Source organism: Spea bombifrons, chromosome 8 (genome assembly GCF_027358695.1).
Source record: "Spea bombifrons isolate aSpeBom1 chromosome 8, aSpeBom1.2.pri, whole genome shotgun sequence".
NCBI lineage: Eukaryota > Metazoa > Chordata > Amphibia > Anura > Pelobatidae > Spea > Spea bombifrons.
In genome coordinates, this window is record NC_071094.1 from 15,190,878 (window position 1) to 15,208,530 (window position 17,653).

General features: G+C 43.3%; 1 protein-coding gene across 1 annotated transcript in view; it reads right to left on the reverse strand.

The window, feature by feature from the left end:
- Positions 1-17,653, reverse strand: part of TLR4 (toll like receptor 4) — a 52,746-nt gene that overhangs the window by 17,944 nt on the left and 17,149 nt on the right. Inside the window, exon 2 of the mRNA XM_053473897.1 lies at positions 5,978-6,144. Coding sequence (XP_053329872.1) covers positions 5,978-6,144 — 167 coding nt within the window. The remainder of the gene's footprint in view (positions 1-5,977; positions 6,145-17,653) is intronic.

Below are 17,653 nucleotides of genomic sequence, written 5' to 3' on the forward strand. Positions count from 1 at the left end.
ATACGTGCGCGGGCCGCACTCATTTTTCACTGTGACAAAAAATATGGCCTTTAATAAAATATGCAGATTAAAATAAAGTCTGTTAGCAATCACACTCCTATCATGCCAAATCAGCCAGTACATGCTGGTACAGGGTGGCTGTAAGTGATGTGCAGACCCCATACTGCTGGCAGCATCACTACACAAGGGGGGCAGCTAGCTATGTTTCAGCATGTACTGGCTGACTTGGCATGATAGGAGTGTGATTGCTAACAGCAATCACAGTCCCATCATGCCTAGGTTCCAGCACTTACACATCCATCCAGTAAATACTGGAACCTAGGCATCATGGGACTGTGATTGCTGTTAGCAATCACACTCCTATCATGCCAAGTCAGCCAATACACACTGGTACAGGGTGGCTGTAAGTGATGTGCAGACCCCATACTGCTGGCAGCATCACTACACAAGGGGGGCAGCTAGCTATGTTTCAGCATGTACTGGCTGACTTGGCATGATAGGAGTGTGATTGCTAACAGCAATCACAGTCCCATCATGCCTAGGTTCCAGCACTTACACATCCATCCAGTAAATACTGGAACCTAGGCATTATGGGACTGTGATTGCTGTTAGCAATCACACTCCTTTCATGCCAAGTCAGGCAGTACATGCTGGTACAGGGTGGCTGTAAGTGCAGACCCCATACTGCTGGCAGCATCAATACACAAGGGGGGCAGCTGGCCAGGTTTCAGCATGTACTGGCTGACTTGGCATGATAGGAGTGCTAACAGCAATCACAGTCCCATCATGCCTAGGTTCCAGCACTTACACATCCATGCTATCACACACACACACACACACACATTTATTCATATAATCATTCATTCACAGATTCATTCCATCAATCACGCATACTCATTCAAACACCCTCCCCACCCCCTTACCTGGACTGCAGCTCCTCGATGCCGCTTACAGACTTCAGCAGGGGGCGCGGCCTCCCTCTGCCTTCTCTGCTAAAGCACAGAGGAAGTAGGATGTCACGTGAACTCCGCTTCCTCTGTGTGCAGTCCAGAAGACCCTCCCACAAGTAAGTAGCAGGGCTTGAGGTGCGGCTCGCGTAAGATCGGTTGCCCTGGCTGCCGATCTTACGCGGGCCGCACCTCGAGGTCTCGCGGGCCGCATTTGGCCCGCGGGCCGCATGTTGGACGCCCCTGGCCTAGTGTCTGAGCTCTGGAAGTCTGCTGCCAAACATCTACGACTGACAGTGTTTGGATGCTTTGCCTTGGGGTGAAAGAGGTGAGTGGGTCGTCAATTGTCCACTCATTTATCTATTCCCATCTACTTTTTCTCAGCAAATCTTTCATTTTTTTCCGTCTGATACACAACCAACCATAACACACACATATACAATTCACAAATCACAAGGACCCGTTATTTAACCTGGCCTTCACTTCTACAGTCACTAGCCTACAATTAATGCTATAACTCACACTTCACCCTATAACATTTTTACATCCACATACCTGCCAACAGACCCAACTTTTTCAGGGACAGTCCTGCTTTTTTCCAGTCCTGTCCCATCAAATTTAGCTAAACTAGGTGTGCAAATGCAGGTAGATAGTTAGCTAGCACTATAAACATTAAATGAATAAGTAAATAATATAACTTTAAAAATATAATAAACCCCCTAATTTTTCTAACACCCATTAAAATTTACATTATTTAGACATAATACATCTTTAACCAAACCATTGCACTGCTTAAACATAACCGTACATTAATCCTAAACTATTTTTCGGACAGTGCTGCTTTTTTTCTAGTCTTGTCCCGTAAAAGTTGGGTTGTTGGAAACTATGCCATTGTAAATAGGTAGCAAATGTTAGGCGTGTATTTCAAAGTGGTCTAAAATCGAATTAAAAATGTAAAATCCCTATACTTATTAAACATCTATGGATGTGTGTGTATGATAAATAAGCCCCGTTTCTCCCAGGACAATATCCTCAGAGCATTTGTCCAAGTCTCAGACAAGACAACTGCTCGGAGCAACTTGGCCCTTAGCTTAGGGCAACGTGTATTGTGTATGTATATGTATGGTACACCTCGGATTGCATCATGAAGGTACGTGTGTGCGACTGTATTGGTCGTTTTGGCAGGGGGCTCGTCTGCCATCAACGAATTAAGTGCATTCTGCAGTTCTGCAATTCATTTGTTGATGCCAGACGAGCCCCCTGCCGGCGACCAATAGAATCTCACACACACGTACCTTCATGGCGCCAAAGCATCTGCTGCTGCTGATGTGTTTAACCACGTATTAACCCCTGCTAGGCAACCGAGAGAAAACGAAGATAAAACGAGCATGAAGAATGTCCACGAATATTCACCCGAAGAGAAGACAGGACCGGGTGAAAATTCGCGGAATACGAAGAAGACCCCAATAAAGAACAATCAGCAAGTAACAAGTTTTAACTAACATCTTTCAGATTCTGAGCCTCTAATTGCAACATTGCAAGCAATAGTCTTGCAGGTCACTGAAAAAAAATAGGAGAGAAAAGGGTCAGGTATGCCCTGAGGTAAAGATTGCCCCATGCTGTTGCCCGACATTGCGCCATATTGCTCCAGTGGATCTGCATGTGTTATGTCAAGTCCTGTTGGACCCTCCATGCAGCTGGGTCAGTGCCCAGATGGGAGTTTTCACAGAAGACAGTCCCCTTTCCTCTAGGTTTAAGCCCCACGACCAGCAGGACTTGGCTGCACCCACCTGGAACACCTCACCAAAACAACTAGCGTAATAGAAGGTAAAAGGACTGACCACACAAAATAAAAAGGATACAACCTGAGCAGATGTCAGGAGGCAGCCCGAACTCAGAAGCAGGGTCAAATCATGAGCCAGGGAACCACCCGTGTTTACCATCCTCCTCACAGACTGCAATAGCAACCCCCTACTGGGCTGATAAGTCCTCTTTTCACCTCAACATGAGTGCTGTCTGATGCTTGGGGTGGACTGCTATGATACTTACCGTATTTGCACGATTATAAGACGAGGTTTTTTCCAGAGCAAATGCTCTGAAAAATACCCCTCGTCTTATAATCAGGGTCGTCTTATAATCAGACCTCAAATAGGTCTGATTATGAGACTGAGATCCAGATCCCCCGCAGCGATGCAGAGGACCTGGATCCTCCTGTGTTAACCCCCCCCCCAACTTACCGGTGCTTCTGAGTCCCCGGTGCTTAGTCCGGGCTGCGTGTAGAGCTCTACGCGATACAATCGTGTAGAGCTCTACACGCTTCTCGGACTAAGCACTGGGGACCCAGATGCAGGGGACCTGGATCCTCCTGTGTTAACCCCCGACCCAACTTACCGGTGCATCTGAGTCCCCGGTGCTTAGTCCGGGCTGCGCGTAGAGCTCTACGCGATACAATCGCGTAGAGCTCTACACGATACAATCGCGTAGAGCTCTACACGCTGCCCGGACTAAGCACCGGGGACTCAGAAGCACCGGTAAGTTGGAGGGGGCATAACACAGGAGGATCCAGGTCCCCTGCATCCTCCTGTGTTATGCCCCCCCCTCCAGCTTACCGGTGCTTCTGAGTCCCCGGTGCTTAGTCCGGACAGCGTGTAGAGCTCTACGCGATTCGCGTGGAGCTCTACATGCTGCCCGGACTAAGCACCTGGGGCTCAGATGCAGGGGACCTGGACCCTCCTGTCTTATGCGCCCCCCCCAACTCAGAAGCACCGGTAAGTTTGGAGGAGGGAGGGGGAGTGTTAAATGGGGGGTGTAAGGCATTTCTGGAGGCAGAGTGCTCTGTGAAATGCCTTTTAACCCCTTTAATGCCACTCTGCCTCCTGAAATGCCTTAAACCTCCCTATATGCCACTCTTCCCCATAATATGCCTTTTAACCCTCTAAGTGCCAGAGTGGCATATAGGGTTAAAAGGCATATCATGGGGCACAGTGGCATATAGGGTTAAAAGGCATATCATGGGGCACTGTGGCATTTAGAGGGTTAAAAGGCATATAATGGGGCACAGTGGCATATAGGGGGTATAAGGCACTTCTGGGGCAGATGTGCATAACTGGGGGGCAGGTTGGAAAATAGAAGGAAATAAAACCAAAATATTTTTCTCAAGCATACCTTTTATTAAAAAAAGTGTTTAAATGAATTAACATTTACTGGTAAAACTTTTTTCCTATAGGGTCGTCTTATATTCAGGCTTTTTCTTTTTTTCCTAAATTAATATTAAGATTTGGGGGGGTCGTCTTATAATCAGGGTCGTCTTATAATCGAGCAAATACAGTAATTGTCCTTTTTAGGACAATAGTAACACTGTGTAGCTCAGCTTCGGCTTGCCACAGTGCCAACACAACTCCAGTGCAACAGCGCCCCCCTTCTCTCTACAAAGCTGGTTTTGTCTGACGCTGAAGGAGTACCTTAGGAAACAATTACTGCAGTTTTTCTGAAGTAATACTGCAGTTTTTTTGGACATGAAAAAACTGCAATACTGCACTTTTACTGCAGTATTACTGCATTTGTACTTCACCGTACTGCAGTTTTACTGCAGTTATTTTTGTACAGAAGTACAAATGCAATAAAGCTGCAGTACATTGAGGTAAAACTGTAGGTTTGCAATATAAAAAAAAAGTGCAGTAAATGTGCAGTAATAATGCAGTAAATGTGCAGTAATACTGCAGTAAAAGTGCAATAATACAGTTTTCTCATGTCCAAAAACTGCAGTAATTTTTTCATAATGATGGTGTCCCAGCAGGAGGAAGCAACGTTTGGTGGGAGTACCTAGTCGGGGTAGAGGATGTCACATCACACAGACCACCCCAATCATCAGACAAAACCAATGTTGAGGTAAAAACAAGGAACATTTTATTGTGAAAACATACAGCCTTATATACAAAAACAGTATTAGATAAGGAGATAATCCCATCACCACAAAGAATTCCCTGCCCAGACTGCCTGGTACCACAGTCAGGCCACCAAGCACAGCAATGCCGTGTAACCCTAAATAGTTGTTTTTGGGGTGATTCCAAGGGAGCGGCAGCAATCCCCGGGTATTCATGGATACCACAGGGTCCCTAGACGATTAGGTCCAAAAAGTGACATACATAGACCAGACCCCGAGCAGTAGCAGTTTGAAGGTTCCCCGGGACAGTCCGCAAAGCAACTGGGCAGAGGCTCCATAGCCACGACTGCTGAATCCTGGTCAACAAAAGGTGTTTAAAACTGGGGTTGCCAAGGGGCTCCCGCTCGCAACCACCCCTCGCCTGAGCCCCACCACGTGTTGTATAATTGTGCAAAATAGTGTGCTGGTGGGGCTAGGGGCATCCGAGACATCCAGCGGACACTTCTGCGGATCCTAGCCAACAAACAGTTCCAGAGAATTGCGGCTAAGACCTGGTCAGGTACAGGGCAAGGGAAATAAGGATCCAATGGGTCCGGGTGACACAAGGGTGTGATTATACTCCTGGAAACAACCAAAACAAGTAAACCTAACTGAAGATGGGGTTAACAGTCCTCTGCAGCCCTAGCTCCGTGGCAGTGCTCAAGTGGCCTGCTTGGGACTCCTGTTTCTTAAATAAACATTTAAAAAAAACAAAACCCAGTTGGTGTAATAGTCAGGTGTCCCAATACTTTAAGTCTAATTTAGTAGCTAAAAAAAATAAAAAATTAAGTGTTCACAGGACTCTAAGGTCTTTCTCTATGCCAATGCTTGGTTATTTAACTATTTATTTCAAGTAACTAGGGTAAGCGGATGGAAAAACAAAATCGGCAAAATACATTTTTCAGCAGTTTGGTAGTTTGGAAAATACTACACAGATTTTTGTTAAACCTGTGCGATGTGAAGGTAACGTCAACATTGGTATGCAAATTGTTTGCTATTGTCAAACCAACATTTATACGTTTGGGCAGTATAAAAATTTCAAATGCAATTATACCTGTTCAAATGTGATAAAGGCCACTGTTGTAGCATAGATAACATTGCCATTTACCTGGTAAGATCAAGATACTGGAGGTTGAAGAGGTATGAGAAGTAATTAGAATTTATATATTTCAGTGGATTGAAACTGAGGTCTAATTTCTGTGTACTTTCCGGTAAATTTAACGGTAGATTTGTGAAATTACCATCAATGCAGATGAAATATAATTGAGGAATCGCCTGTAGAGACAAAGCGTAGAAAGTTAGGTAAGTAAATAAAAATATTTTTCACTTCATCTTAAATATAATATTATCTTACTGTTAGTGTTCCTTTTATCAATAAAATATAGCAAATTGTACTAAATGTGGTTAAAGGTGCACTGATGTCAACACATTTATTAACAGCACTTTTGTGGTGAAACATTTGTGTATCATTTGTAGGGCTGCAACTAACGATTATTTTCATAATCGATTAGTTGGCCGATTATTTTTTCGATTAATCGGATAAAAAAAATGAATGTACATTATTAAATTATTTTAAATAAATGAAAAAACTAATTATGTTAAATACAAACAGCAGAAAAAAAAATGATAAAATGCATTTCTTGTCTTTATTTCCCAACCAGCCCCCCCAATTTATGCAGATTTGAGCCCAGGCTTGCCACACTGCCTCCCAGACATGCCATGCTGCCTCCCACATATGCCACTCCACGCTGCCTCCCACATATGCCACTCCACTCTACCCCCACATATGCCACTGTGCCTGATATGCCTTATACCCTCAGATACACCACTCCATCCTCCCCAGACATGCCACACTGCCTCCCAGACATGCCGCGCTGCCCTCCCCACATATGCCTTATATACCGTATATGCCTTATACCCCCAGATATGTCACTCCATCCTCCCCAGATATGCCTTATACCCCCAGATACCTCATAGTCCCCTCATAGAGTTACAGACCTGTTCACAGCACACTGACACCATACTTTTATAAATAAGTACTGGGTTAATCTTCACTGCCCCCAGGATTTAGATTCCCCTTAGTCTGCCCCCCTTTACCTCTAACTGCACCTTAAGTTAACTTTATTAAATTAACCCTCAGTCCTCATCATTAAATTAACCCTAAACACCCCATTAACCATAACTACCCCTAAATTAACTCTAAATACCCCATTAAACACAACTACCATAAATTAACCCTAAACACACCATTAACCACAGCATCCCCTAAATTAACCCTAAACACCCCATTAACCACAACTGCCTCAAATTAACCCCAAACACCCCATTAACCACAGCTGCTCCTATATTAACCCTAAACACTCCATTAACCATAGCTGCCCCTAAATTAACCCTAAACACCCCATTAACCATAGCTGCCCTTAAATACCCCATTAACCATAACTGCTCCTAAATTAACCCCCACCTCCCCTAACTTTCAGCAGCCCAAATATTAATTTTATACTTACAGTTAGATGAGTGTCACAGCCATGTGGTTCTGGCCTTCTGGGAGAAGGAAGCGGCGGGGACAGTTGTCAGTGATTACAGGGAGGGACTGGTAAGTAGGAGCTGCTGCTGTGAGTCAGACTAAACGGATTATATAATGAGGGGTATTTTTCAGAGCGTTTGCTCTGAAAAAACCCTCATTTTATAATCGATAAAAAAATAGATTCAACTAATCGATAATGAAATTCGTTGGCAACGATTTTCATTATCGATTTTATCGATTAGTTGTTGCAGCCCTAATCATTTGTGCAGCGATACTTTTAGGACTTGCTCATGCCTGTCACTTCAATTGTTGTCAAAGGGTTAATCAATGGGAAATGTAGATATACAAGAGACCACCAACTTTATCTAAATGCATTTAGTTGTTTTCTATTAAATTAACCCCTTTGTGACAAAAAGGACAAGAAGGGCTTTCTTTAGATGTCATTATTTTGATAATATATCATTTACTAAAAAAAAAAAAAAATGCTTTTTTTTCTGCACATTATGGGGCAATAAGAACCGGTATCTTTGAAGCCAGCCAATGCAATTTACCCCATCAAGCCATATATTTTTGAAAACTAGACAACCCAGGGTATTTCAAATGCTGGTATTTTAACTTTTCACATGCACATTCTACCACCAGCGTTTGTCAAAATTTGCAGTAGTATTTTTTGTGTGTATTTTTCCCCACACATGTTGTATTTTAGGTATGAATTTACAGGTCCTGGTATTTGCCACTGTCATACAACACCCCAATATGTGTTCAGCAACATCTCCTGAGTACAATGATTGATGACTACCACCAATGCATGGGTTAGCCTGGCTGTTTTGGGGCATAAGGGCCGCATTTGGGGCATGTGCATTTTTCAATGTTGAACTTTGGCGTTTGGTGATCCACTGCCCATGCCCTATTTGGTACATCTTTGAGCATGGCCAATTCAGTGTGCCCTATAAAACCATATATTTTTGAAAACTAGACAACCCAGGGTATTTCAAATGCTGGTATTTTAACTCTTTGCATGCACACATTTTACCATCAGCCTTTGTCAAAGTTTACAGTAGTATTTATGTGTGTATTTTTACCCACACACGTTATACTTTAGGTATGAATTTACCGCTCCTGGTATATGTCACACAACACCCCAATTTGTTTTTATCTGAGTACAGTGATACCCCGCATGCATGGGTTTGTCGGGTTGTTTGGGGTCTGAAAAGCCACATTTGGGATGCGTGTGCATTTTTCAAATTGGAAATTAGACATGTGGTCATCCTTCCCCGTATGTTAATTGGGACATTGTTGAACCCGGCCAATTCGATTTACCCCATCAATTCATTCATCACTTAACATGCCAGTATTTTAACTATTTCCATGTGAGAAAATAAAGTGCTAATTGTAGGACTTATTTGTTTGGGCTGGGCCTCTTAATTCCAGTGAAGGGTACAGAATACAAAGTGTGTTTGCATTCACAGTTTTCCCGTGTCCACTAGATGGTGCTTGTGAGCTTAATTGCTCATTTATTTTATTCCCATAATGCATTGTTACAAGTCACTTCCACAAAAGAAAAGATTGAATAGTCTTGTCATTGTAAGTCATAAAGTTTTCTCTGAGAATCATAAGCCATCTGATTAAGAAACTTCAAGATACAAACCCCTAAACTCTTAGCTCATAAGCAGGCAAAAGTGTTCTACGGTGTTGATGTAAATGTCTTGGTTGGAACCTGATTTGTGCATTAAACATCTGTGAGATAAGAACCTCAGCCTTCTCATTGTGACTAAGGGCAGCATACAGAGACATTTTTAACAACTGTATACTTCCAACCCCAATGAACTCTAGAATGAACTGGAACTGCAAGCCATGCCTTCTTGTTCAATATGGTGCCTGACTTCACAAATGCTCTTTGGCTTTAGCTTTGTATTTGTACTAGTTTGAATGTATCTTTTTTAACTCCTTAAGAACCTCTTAAGACTGACAGGACCAGAGCAGTTTGTGTAACAACTCATTTAGTTTACCCCCACATATTTTAGACTATTTATACATCTCTTTCAAACGTACATGAATCTTTCAATTAATTCCACCAATCAATAAAACTCAAAATTAATTTCTCAAAACAGTGTGAGCTTCCTGGGCTGTGCCATAACTGTCACCTATGGCACTGTTCTGTGTAGGGAAAACCCATAGACAGGTACAGTTAATTCCACAATTCAAGCTTTCATCCCAATCACACAAAATATCTACAGCCAACCTATCACATACCACCACATCTCCTCCGACACCAAGGACTAAGACAGATACCCGAGTGCACTGGCACTTTCAGAGGAAGGGCTACAGGGAAGAAAACCATCTAAAAAAATGAAATCTGCCCTAAGAACACCATGAGAAAGGCTTCTACAGTACAAAGAAAAGGAAAACACAACCAGGATCCCTCTGGTAGTTACCTACAACAAAAAACACAAGAAAAGAAAACACACACCACTAGTGTAAATTAATAAATAATACTTTCCCTAATTAGGCAGCAGCACCCAAATAAGCACTCCTCCAACACTTAATAATCTATACAATTCTTCCAAATGGGGCGCACATCCACATAGGGGAAAAAAGATATTTGAAAAAAATAGTGTGACTCTGTATGCAAATGAGGCTTAGCAGTATTGCAAGTAAGTAGTGCACTCACATTTCCAAGGACATAAATGCGCTCATCATAAAATATTCTTTAATTCTTTGTAGCTAAAAAATATAAAAACACAGCAGCAATGGCACAGTATCACTTGGTCATGTGGATAAGGTAAAATATTGCACTTACAACAGACAAAATGTACAAAAGCGTGTACATGGTAATCAGCTTTCAAACCAGGCACAGGAAAGTCCACCGTCCAGCAGCAGGAACTTCCCAATACATCCCTCTCTCTAAAAGCGTTTCACCGGACAACCGGCTTCCACAGGAGATGAATGAGGATTTTCTTTTGCAGCTTGCGCGAAGATCTAACATAGACCACCTTCCTTATGACTCAACAAATCCAGAGTGGTTGAGTTTTGAAGTGTCCATATGTGGTCACCTGACCAAAATACACCAATAAGATGGAATCTCCATCTTTCAGTAAAATCCCATGACAATAAGAAACAATTCATACCTATACAAAAAATAAATAAAACACGTCGACTAATCCAGAAGTGTCTCAGCGCCCTACACCTCCTTGTATTCCCAGACGGTCTCCCGTCATGGTACTAACCCAACCCAAACCTGCTTAGCTTCTGAGATCAAATGAGATCAGGCACCTTTTGGGTGGTATTGCCGTATGTACGGTGTGCTCTGAGCACAACCACCGGACTGTCATCAAAGTGGAACGACATTAAGAAGATATAGGTGAACGATTTGAATAAAAAATAAAAGAGCCAAATACAATAAAAGATTATCTAGAATATAAAAATAGTACAGATAAAAAGTAGATAATAAAATGATTTAAAATTATTTAGAATTGAAAACTACTAATATCTTCATTCTACAGGTTGATCCTCAAAAAAAGATAAAAAACAATTGTCAATATGAGACATTTTAAAATGTATTTTAAAAGATGTATATTCATTCCATCACCAACAAACAATAGCTATATGGCTTATTTTATTATCACATAAATGCTAAAATATCCAGGTCGGTGTTGAGCCCTCCATTTTCATGTGATTTGAACTTAAAATTCCATTCAGTCTCTTTTCGGGATAGGGATTGAACATTGTCACCGCCCCTCCAATGTGGTGTGACAACGTCAATCCCAATTACCATAAATGACTCGTAAGAAAAATGTTGGCAACCATTGCAGTGCTTTGGAACACTATATTTTTTGCTGTTATTTCTGATACCACCTATATGTTCCAATGCTCTTACCCAAAGTGCCCGTATTGTCCTCCCAATATATTGGGCCCCGCACTTGCATTGTAACAGATATATTACATTTGTGGAACTGCAATGTATGAATTTTCTAATATTATATGTAATGCCGGTTTTTACACATGTAAAGTTTACAGTTTTTTTCGGCTAAAATTTACAAGATTTGCAGAGTTTACATTTACCACACTTGTAATAACCTGTACCTCTATTGCTGAGGAAGTTTAATGTCGGTGTTGCATTATCAATTTTAGGAAGTACACTGGGAGCCAATATTTGTTTTAGATTATCTGATTTTTTATAAATTAATTGGGGACGAGCCTGTATATATTTACCCAAAACCTCATCTCTTTTGAGTATAGGCCAGCATTTCTCTAGTGCACATTTAATCTGGGGTGCTTTGTTGTTATATTTAGTCAGAAATGAGAAATTAAAATCCCTCTTTGGCTTGACAAAAGGTCATCCCTTTTCATTGTACGGACTTGTTCAAAACTCTCTTTTAATAGGTCTTGCGGATAGTTACGTTCCAGAAATTTGTCTGTGAGGGCCTCACTTTGTTTACAGAAATCTTTATCCCCAGTACTGTTACGACGCATACGCATAAATTGGCCCTTGGGGATGTTGTGGAGCCACGTGGGATGGTAACCACTGGAAAACTTGATAAAACTATTGCCATCTGTGGGCTTGAAAAAAGTGCGTGAATTTATATTACCATTTTCTATAAATAAAGTGAGATCTAAAAAATCAATCTGTGTAGAGTGAATGTGAGAAGTGAAGTGTAAACCATATTGGTTCTGGTTGATAAAAGTGATGAATTGTTCTAACTTATCTTGTGTGCCATTCCATATAATTAACACATCATCAATGTAGCGGCACCAGAGCACCAGGTTTGCACTGAATGGGTTGTTTTGCCAGATGGAATTCGCTTCCCAATCCGCCACAAAAATGTTGGCGTAACTCGGTGCAAACCTAGTGCCCATGGGCATCCCGCACACCTGTAAATAAAAAGTGTCTTCAGACACCAACAGGGGGCCTCCTTACCTGATTTCCCGCACAGTCCCGCAAGGCTGCCCTCGAGTTGTTCCCTCACAGCGCCTCTTCTCTTGCTCTGCCCAGGAACAAGGCAGAGTCACAGGAAGTGACGTCACATCACGTGACTCCGTTTTGTTCCTGGGCAGAGCAAGATAGGAGACACTGTAAGGGAGCAGCGAGAAGGCAGCCTTGTGGGACTGCGTGGGATTACTGGGACCCGCAGGTACAGTGCCTGACCGCCCGCTCCTGCCCGCAGCCCCAGCAAGACCTCCCGCGCCCGCAAGTTTTTTGGCGGGACCCGCCTCCCAATGCAGTCCTCTACTCTGAACCACTCAGAGTGATTATCATGTCCAGCTGCTCCTTATTACCTTATCAAGCCAGCCTTTATAAACCTGCCCAGCCCTTCAGTCTGGGCCTTGACATTAACGTTATAGGACTGTCTGTTCCTGAGTTACGGCCAGCGCCCCACAAGTGGACTCCAAAGTTGAGTGCCCTGCAAGTGGGCTATCTGCCGTGTGCCCTGCAAGTGTGCTTACCTGTCGTGTATGTGCCCCATCCAGAGGGCTTCCTGCCGTGTGTGCCCCATCTAGAGGGCTACTATCCGTGCGCCCCGCCAGCGGACTTCCAGCCAAGAGACTTTCCATATATATATATGTTGTGTTTCCATCATCTGCAATACAAATATTAACTGCATATTCTGTCAGTGGTTTATTTCCTGCGCCTGTCTGAAACAACCCCAAGCCATCATGCATTGTGGGGTACAGACGGTGCCCCTTGTATCCCCTGCAGACCTGTTCATCCGGTTAGTGACAGAATGTCAAGGCCATTACAAGGAGTCCGCGGGGATACCTGCAGTGTTGGAACTATTGGCGGAATGTGTACTCCAGTTATGCAAGTCAGTAAAGACTGTGTTGGAAGCTGATTGTGTGGACACCAAGACTCAAAAGAGCTTTAAGTGAGAGCCGCTCACCAAAAAGGAAAGACAAAGAAGGCAAGCGGACGACCTGTGCTTTTATTGTGGAGGGACTGGCCATAGGATCACATATTGTCCACACAAACCAGTCAAACCGCCCGCAACCCACATTGAGAAACCCCATGCCCAGGTATTTGCACATGATGTCAGCAACGTCACAAAGCAGGAGCATACCCAATCGCATCCACAGACCGGTAATGCAGGGGTTAACCAGTCCTCAGCACCTGAGAATCCTACGCCCTTCATCGTCAGAGGACCTCCAGACCTTGTCTGACACCCCCGTGTGGTCCTATATGGACAGTGCGTCATCTGACGCAGATATAACGGACACATCCATGGAGATCAATCCCCCGACTGTTTGTGCGGTCAGAAGCACCACTCCTACCACTCACAGGAGTAGGAGTAGGAGAAGAAAAGCACTTGCTGGTACTCACGCACCTGTTCATCTAGTATCAGGGGTCTATGCAGCCCAACTCAGCACAACAGAAGCACTGTCACCAGATCTTGTAGCGACTTCCAACGGAAATGTGATATGTCGTGAAGGTCTGGATGGGTTTGAGAAAGCACTACGTGCTAGAAAGAAGAAGTCTCGCCGCAGACGGTGAGACCACCACTCCACGGTTCTGTGAGTATCCGGAGGCTGCTCCTTGCAGTGGGGGTATATAACATCCACCCTTTGCAGTCTGGAATTATCTTCATTTTGTGCTGCTCATTTTCCGTTTCCAACCACTAGTGTCCACCCTTGTCACTCTGAACCACTCAGAGTGATTATCATGTCCAGCTGCCCCTTATTACCTGATGAAGCCAGCCTTTATAAAGCTGCCCAGCCCTTTAGTCTGGGCCTTGACATTAACGTTATAGGACTGTCTGTTTTGGTTCCTGATCTGTTCCTGAGTTACGGCCAGCGCCCCACAAGTGGACTCCAAAGCTGAGTGCCCTGCAAGTGGGCTTACCTGCCGTGTGTGCCCCATCCAGAAGAGGGCTTCCTGCCGTGTGCCCCATCCAGAGGGCTTCCTGTCGTGTGTGCCCCACCCAGAGGGCTTCCTGCCGTGTGTGCCCCACCCAGAGGGCTTCCTGCTGTGTGTGCCCCATCCAGAGGGCTTCCTGTCGTGTGTGCCCCACCCAGAGGGCTTCCTGCCGTGTGTGCCCCACCCAGAGGGCTTCCTGCCGTGTGTGCCCCATCTAGAGGGCTACTATCCGTGCGCCCCGCGGGCTTCCAGCCAAGAGACTTTCCATATATATATGTTGTGTTTCCACAAATATTAACTTCATATTCTGTCAGTGGTTTATTTCCTGCGCCTGTCCGAAACAACTCCAAGCCATCATGCATCGTGGAGTACAGACGGAGCCCCTTGTATCCCCTGCACCTGGGCTCCTATAAGACCTGTTCACCCGGTCCGTGACACTAGGTCTGCCATTTTTCCTGATCAGTCTATAAGTCCTATAGTGAGGATTGCTTTATGTTTATCCCATGCCTGCATACATACCCTTCACCACATTATTCTCATTTATGTAATTCCCATTTGTCTTTAGACAATACTATCATACACTTGAAGAAGGAAAATAAAAACCAAAATATATGTGAGTCAGAGTATCTCTCTATGTCCTATATTTAGTTGTGAACAGAATAATCAAGCTTCTGTGTGAGTATATCATTATGAAGTCTATTCCTTCTTTGTAAGGAATTTAATGCATTTGACCTTGCATCTTCTTAAAAGTTAATTAAATCTAAGTATTATGATTGTACCCTCTGTATAATATGTCAGTCTTTCTCTTACCTTGATTTATCTATATTTCCTCTATGCTAACCCTATGTGAAAGTTATATTAAAAAAATAACTAACAGCTTAAAAACAAACAAAAACAAAGCTAAAAGCTTTCAATTTTCTTTGAATTAGATTTTCCGCAATTACTATCTGTCACGCACTCCCTGTCAATGCCTCCCTACGTTCTCCATCTACTTTTCCACAGCTCCACTCATTGTTCTCCACTTCTTGTCAGGTCCCTGGGGTCCTCTACCTTTTGCGGCTCCATCCAGGCAGTTGCAGCGTAGGCCACAAGTTGGTGGTGCACCTTGTCAAGTGACATGGAGGCTGCAATTCTTCAATTACCTTCCTTTACTCTGCATGGAGTAAATGGGCTGCAGCTGTAGTGGGTGTGTCCAATTGGCCCAGAGAGCATTACCGTTGGTGGATAGTTTAAGATGGACATACCAAGCCTGCAGGAGTCAATCAACTCTAGTTACTAGGAGGAGCCAAGTCCCTGAAGCCTTATTTAAACCCTGCATACCCTCCCTATTTTGCTTGTGTATTGCTAAGCTGTGGTACCTGTCTAGTTATAGTAACCAACCCTTTGTTCTTGCTACAGCTCCTTACCCTACTTGAACCTGCTTAACTTCTCTTGACCTCCCAGATTTTGACCTTTAGCTTATGACATGGTTATCCTGATTATCTTGTCCGTGACCTCGGCTTGTTAACCCTTTATGATCCTGTGCTGCCTTTGACATATTGGAATGATTATTGACATTTGTCTTGGACTGCCTGTTTTTGAGGATTTACACCTTTCGCCTGAAAGCTCCTAATCAAGTCCTGACACTCCTTCTTCTTGTTCTCTGTGTCTTTATTCTTCCTTTTTATCCAGTGAACTGTGTCTCCTGGATGTCCTCTGTGTTACCCTGGCCTCCTGGAGCACTTCATTCGAGGAATGGGAGAGACTTTGTCCCCATGGTCCATGCCAAAACTCCACCCTGACACTGAAATGCTCCAGGAGGCCAGAATTATGCAGATGGATCTGTGAAGAAAAAAAATAGTTTCGGCTCTTCTCTGTGGCTCCGTCAGCATTATTCTAGCCTCCTGGAGCACCACATTAAGGAGGAGCCTCAGCATGTGCCATAGGGACAACCTCTAATCAGGGGGACATATGTTGTCCCAGTGGTGGGAGCCAAGGCTTTGCTCTGTTGCAGAAGTGGTCCAGGAGGACAGGAAAACACAAAGGACGTGGAGGACGGGAAGAAAAAGAAGAGAACAAGTGAAGAACAAGAAGCCAATCTGAGGGGACATGGATAAGCTAGCTCCCTATTGAGTGAAAGTGTGAGAGAGCATGACTGAGCATGACACAGTGTGTGAAAGAGTTTGTAAAGGTGAGTTACAACAATTTTCTTTACAAATTAAAAGTTCTCCAAAATGTGATTGAATTGTTTCTGGTCCATTTGTACAAGTCTAGTGAATATATCTAGAAGTTAGGTTAGGAATTAGGAATTAGGGTAACGGGTAGCGTTGAGGTCCTGTTAGTGGATAGTGAAAGTGTTAGGTACGGTTAAATATTAAGGTTAGTTTATAGTTGGTGTATAGCGTTAGTGATAGGGTTGATCAGATTAAGTCACTATTAATCAACAAGACAGATTAATGATCAGTCACTCATTATCCAATGATCACATAGCATTTCATTGGGTTGACCCCTTCGTGACAATGGCTGGAGGAGCAGGTGTTTGGTGCTGTTGCTCTAGGAGAGTATATGTTTTTTTATATATTCACTCGTGGTGTGTTTGCCTTTTCTGAAATTATGAATTTATAGTTCCTGGTATATATATAACTGCCAAACAACCCCCTAATATGTGTTCAGCAACATCTGCTATGTACAGTAATACCACCTGTGCATAGGTTTGCCTGGTTGTTTGGAGGCTAAAAGGTGCACAATTGTTTTTTTAATTTTCACATCTGGTCAGTTTGCGCCTATGCCCTATTTGTGACATCTTTAAAACCAGCCAATTTCATTTTCCCCATCAAACCATATATTTTTGAAAACTCCAGGGTGATTTAAATTCTGGTATTTTAACTCTTTTGATGCTAGAATTGGTTGGCTGAGCATCATGGGAATTGTAGTTCACAGCTAACATCTGCAGCTTTATCTACTGTTGACTGCACTTCCCATGATGGTCAGCCACCATCATGGAAGTAGTATATCTGGCTGAGCCTTATGGGAATTCAATTCAATGTGTTGGTTATTTTTAATATGCATGACTGTGTTCACAAAAATGAAGCGTGTTTTAAGTGGCAATGCAAGCGCGACCTTGTAAAGTGCAATTTCTTGTATTGAGTTCCACGAGAGCGATTTAAAAAAAAAATAAGAAAAAAAGTCTCCCTCTTTCACATTTTGAAATGTTGGGAGGTATGCTTAATAAAAAAGCAACTTCCCTTCAGGAAAGACTCCTCCTACAATTACAGGCTGTAAACAGCTTTTACATTTGTGGTAGGGAAAAACATGTGCCAGTGGGAGGTAGGAAATGGGCCAAAGAAAGAACCAAAGCTGAGTGTAGGAGTAGGGTTTGTAGGTAAGGCTGAGAACAACTGTAGAATCAAGCAGGGGCTAAAAGGTTT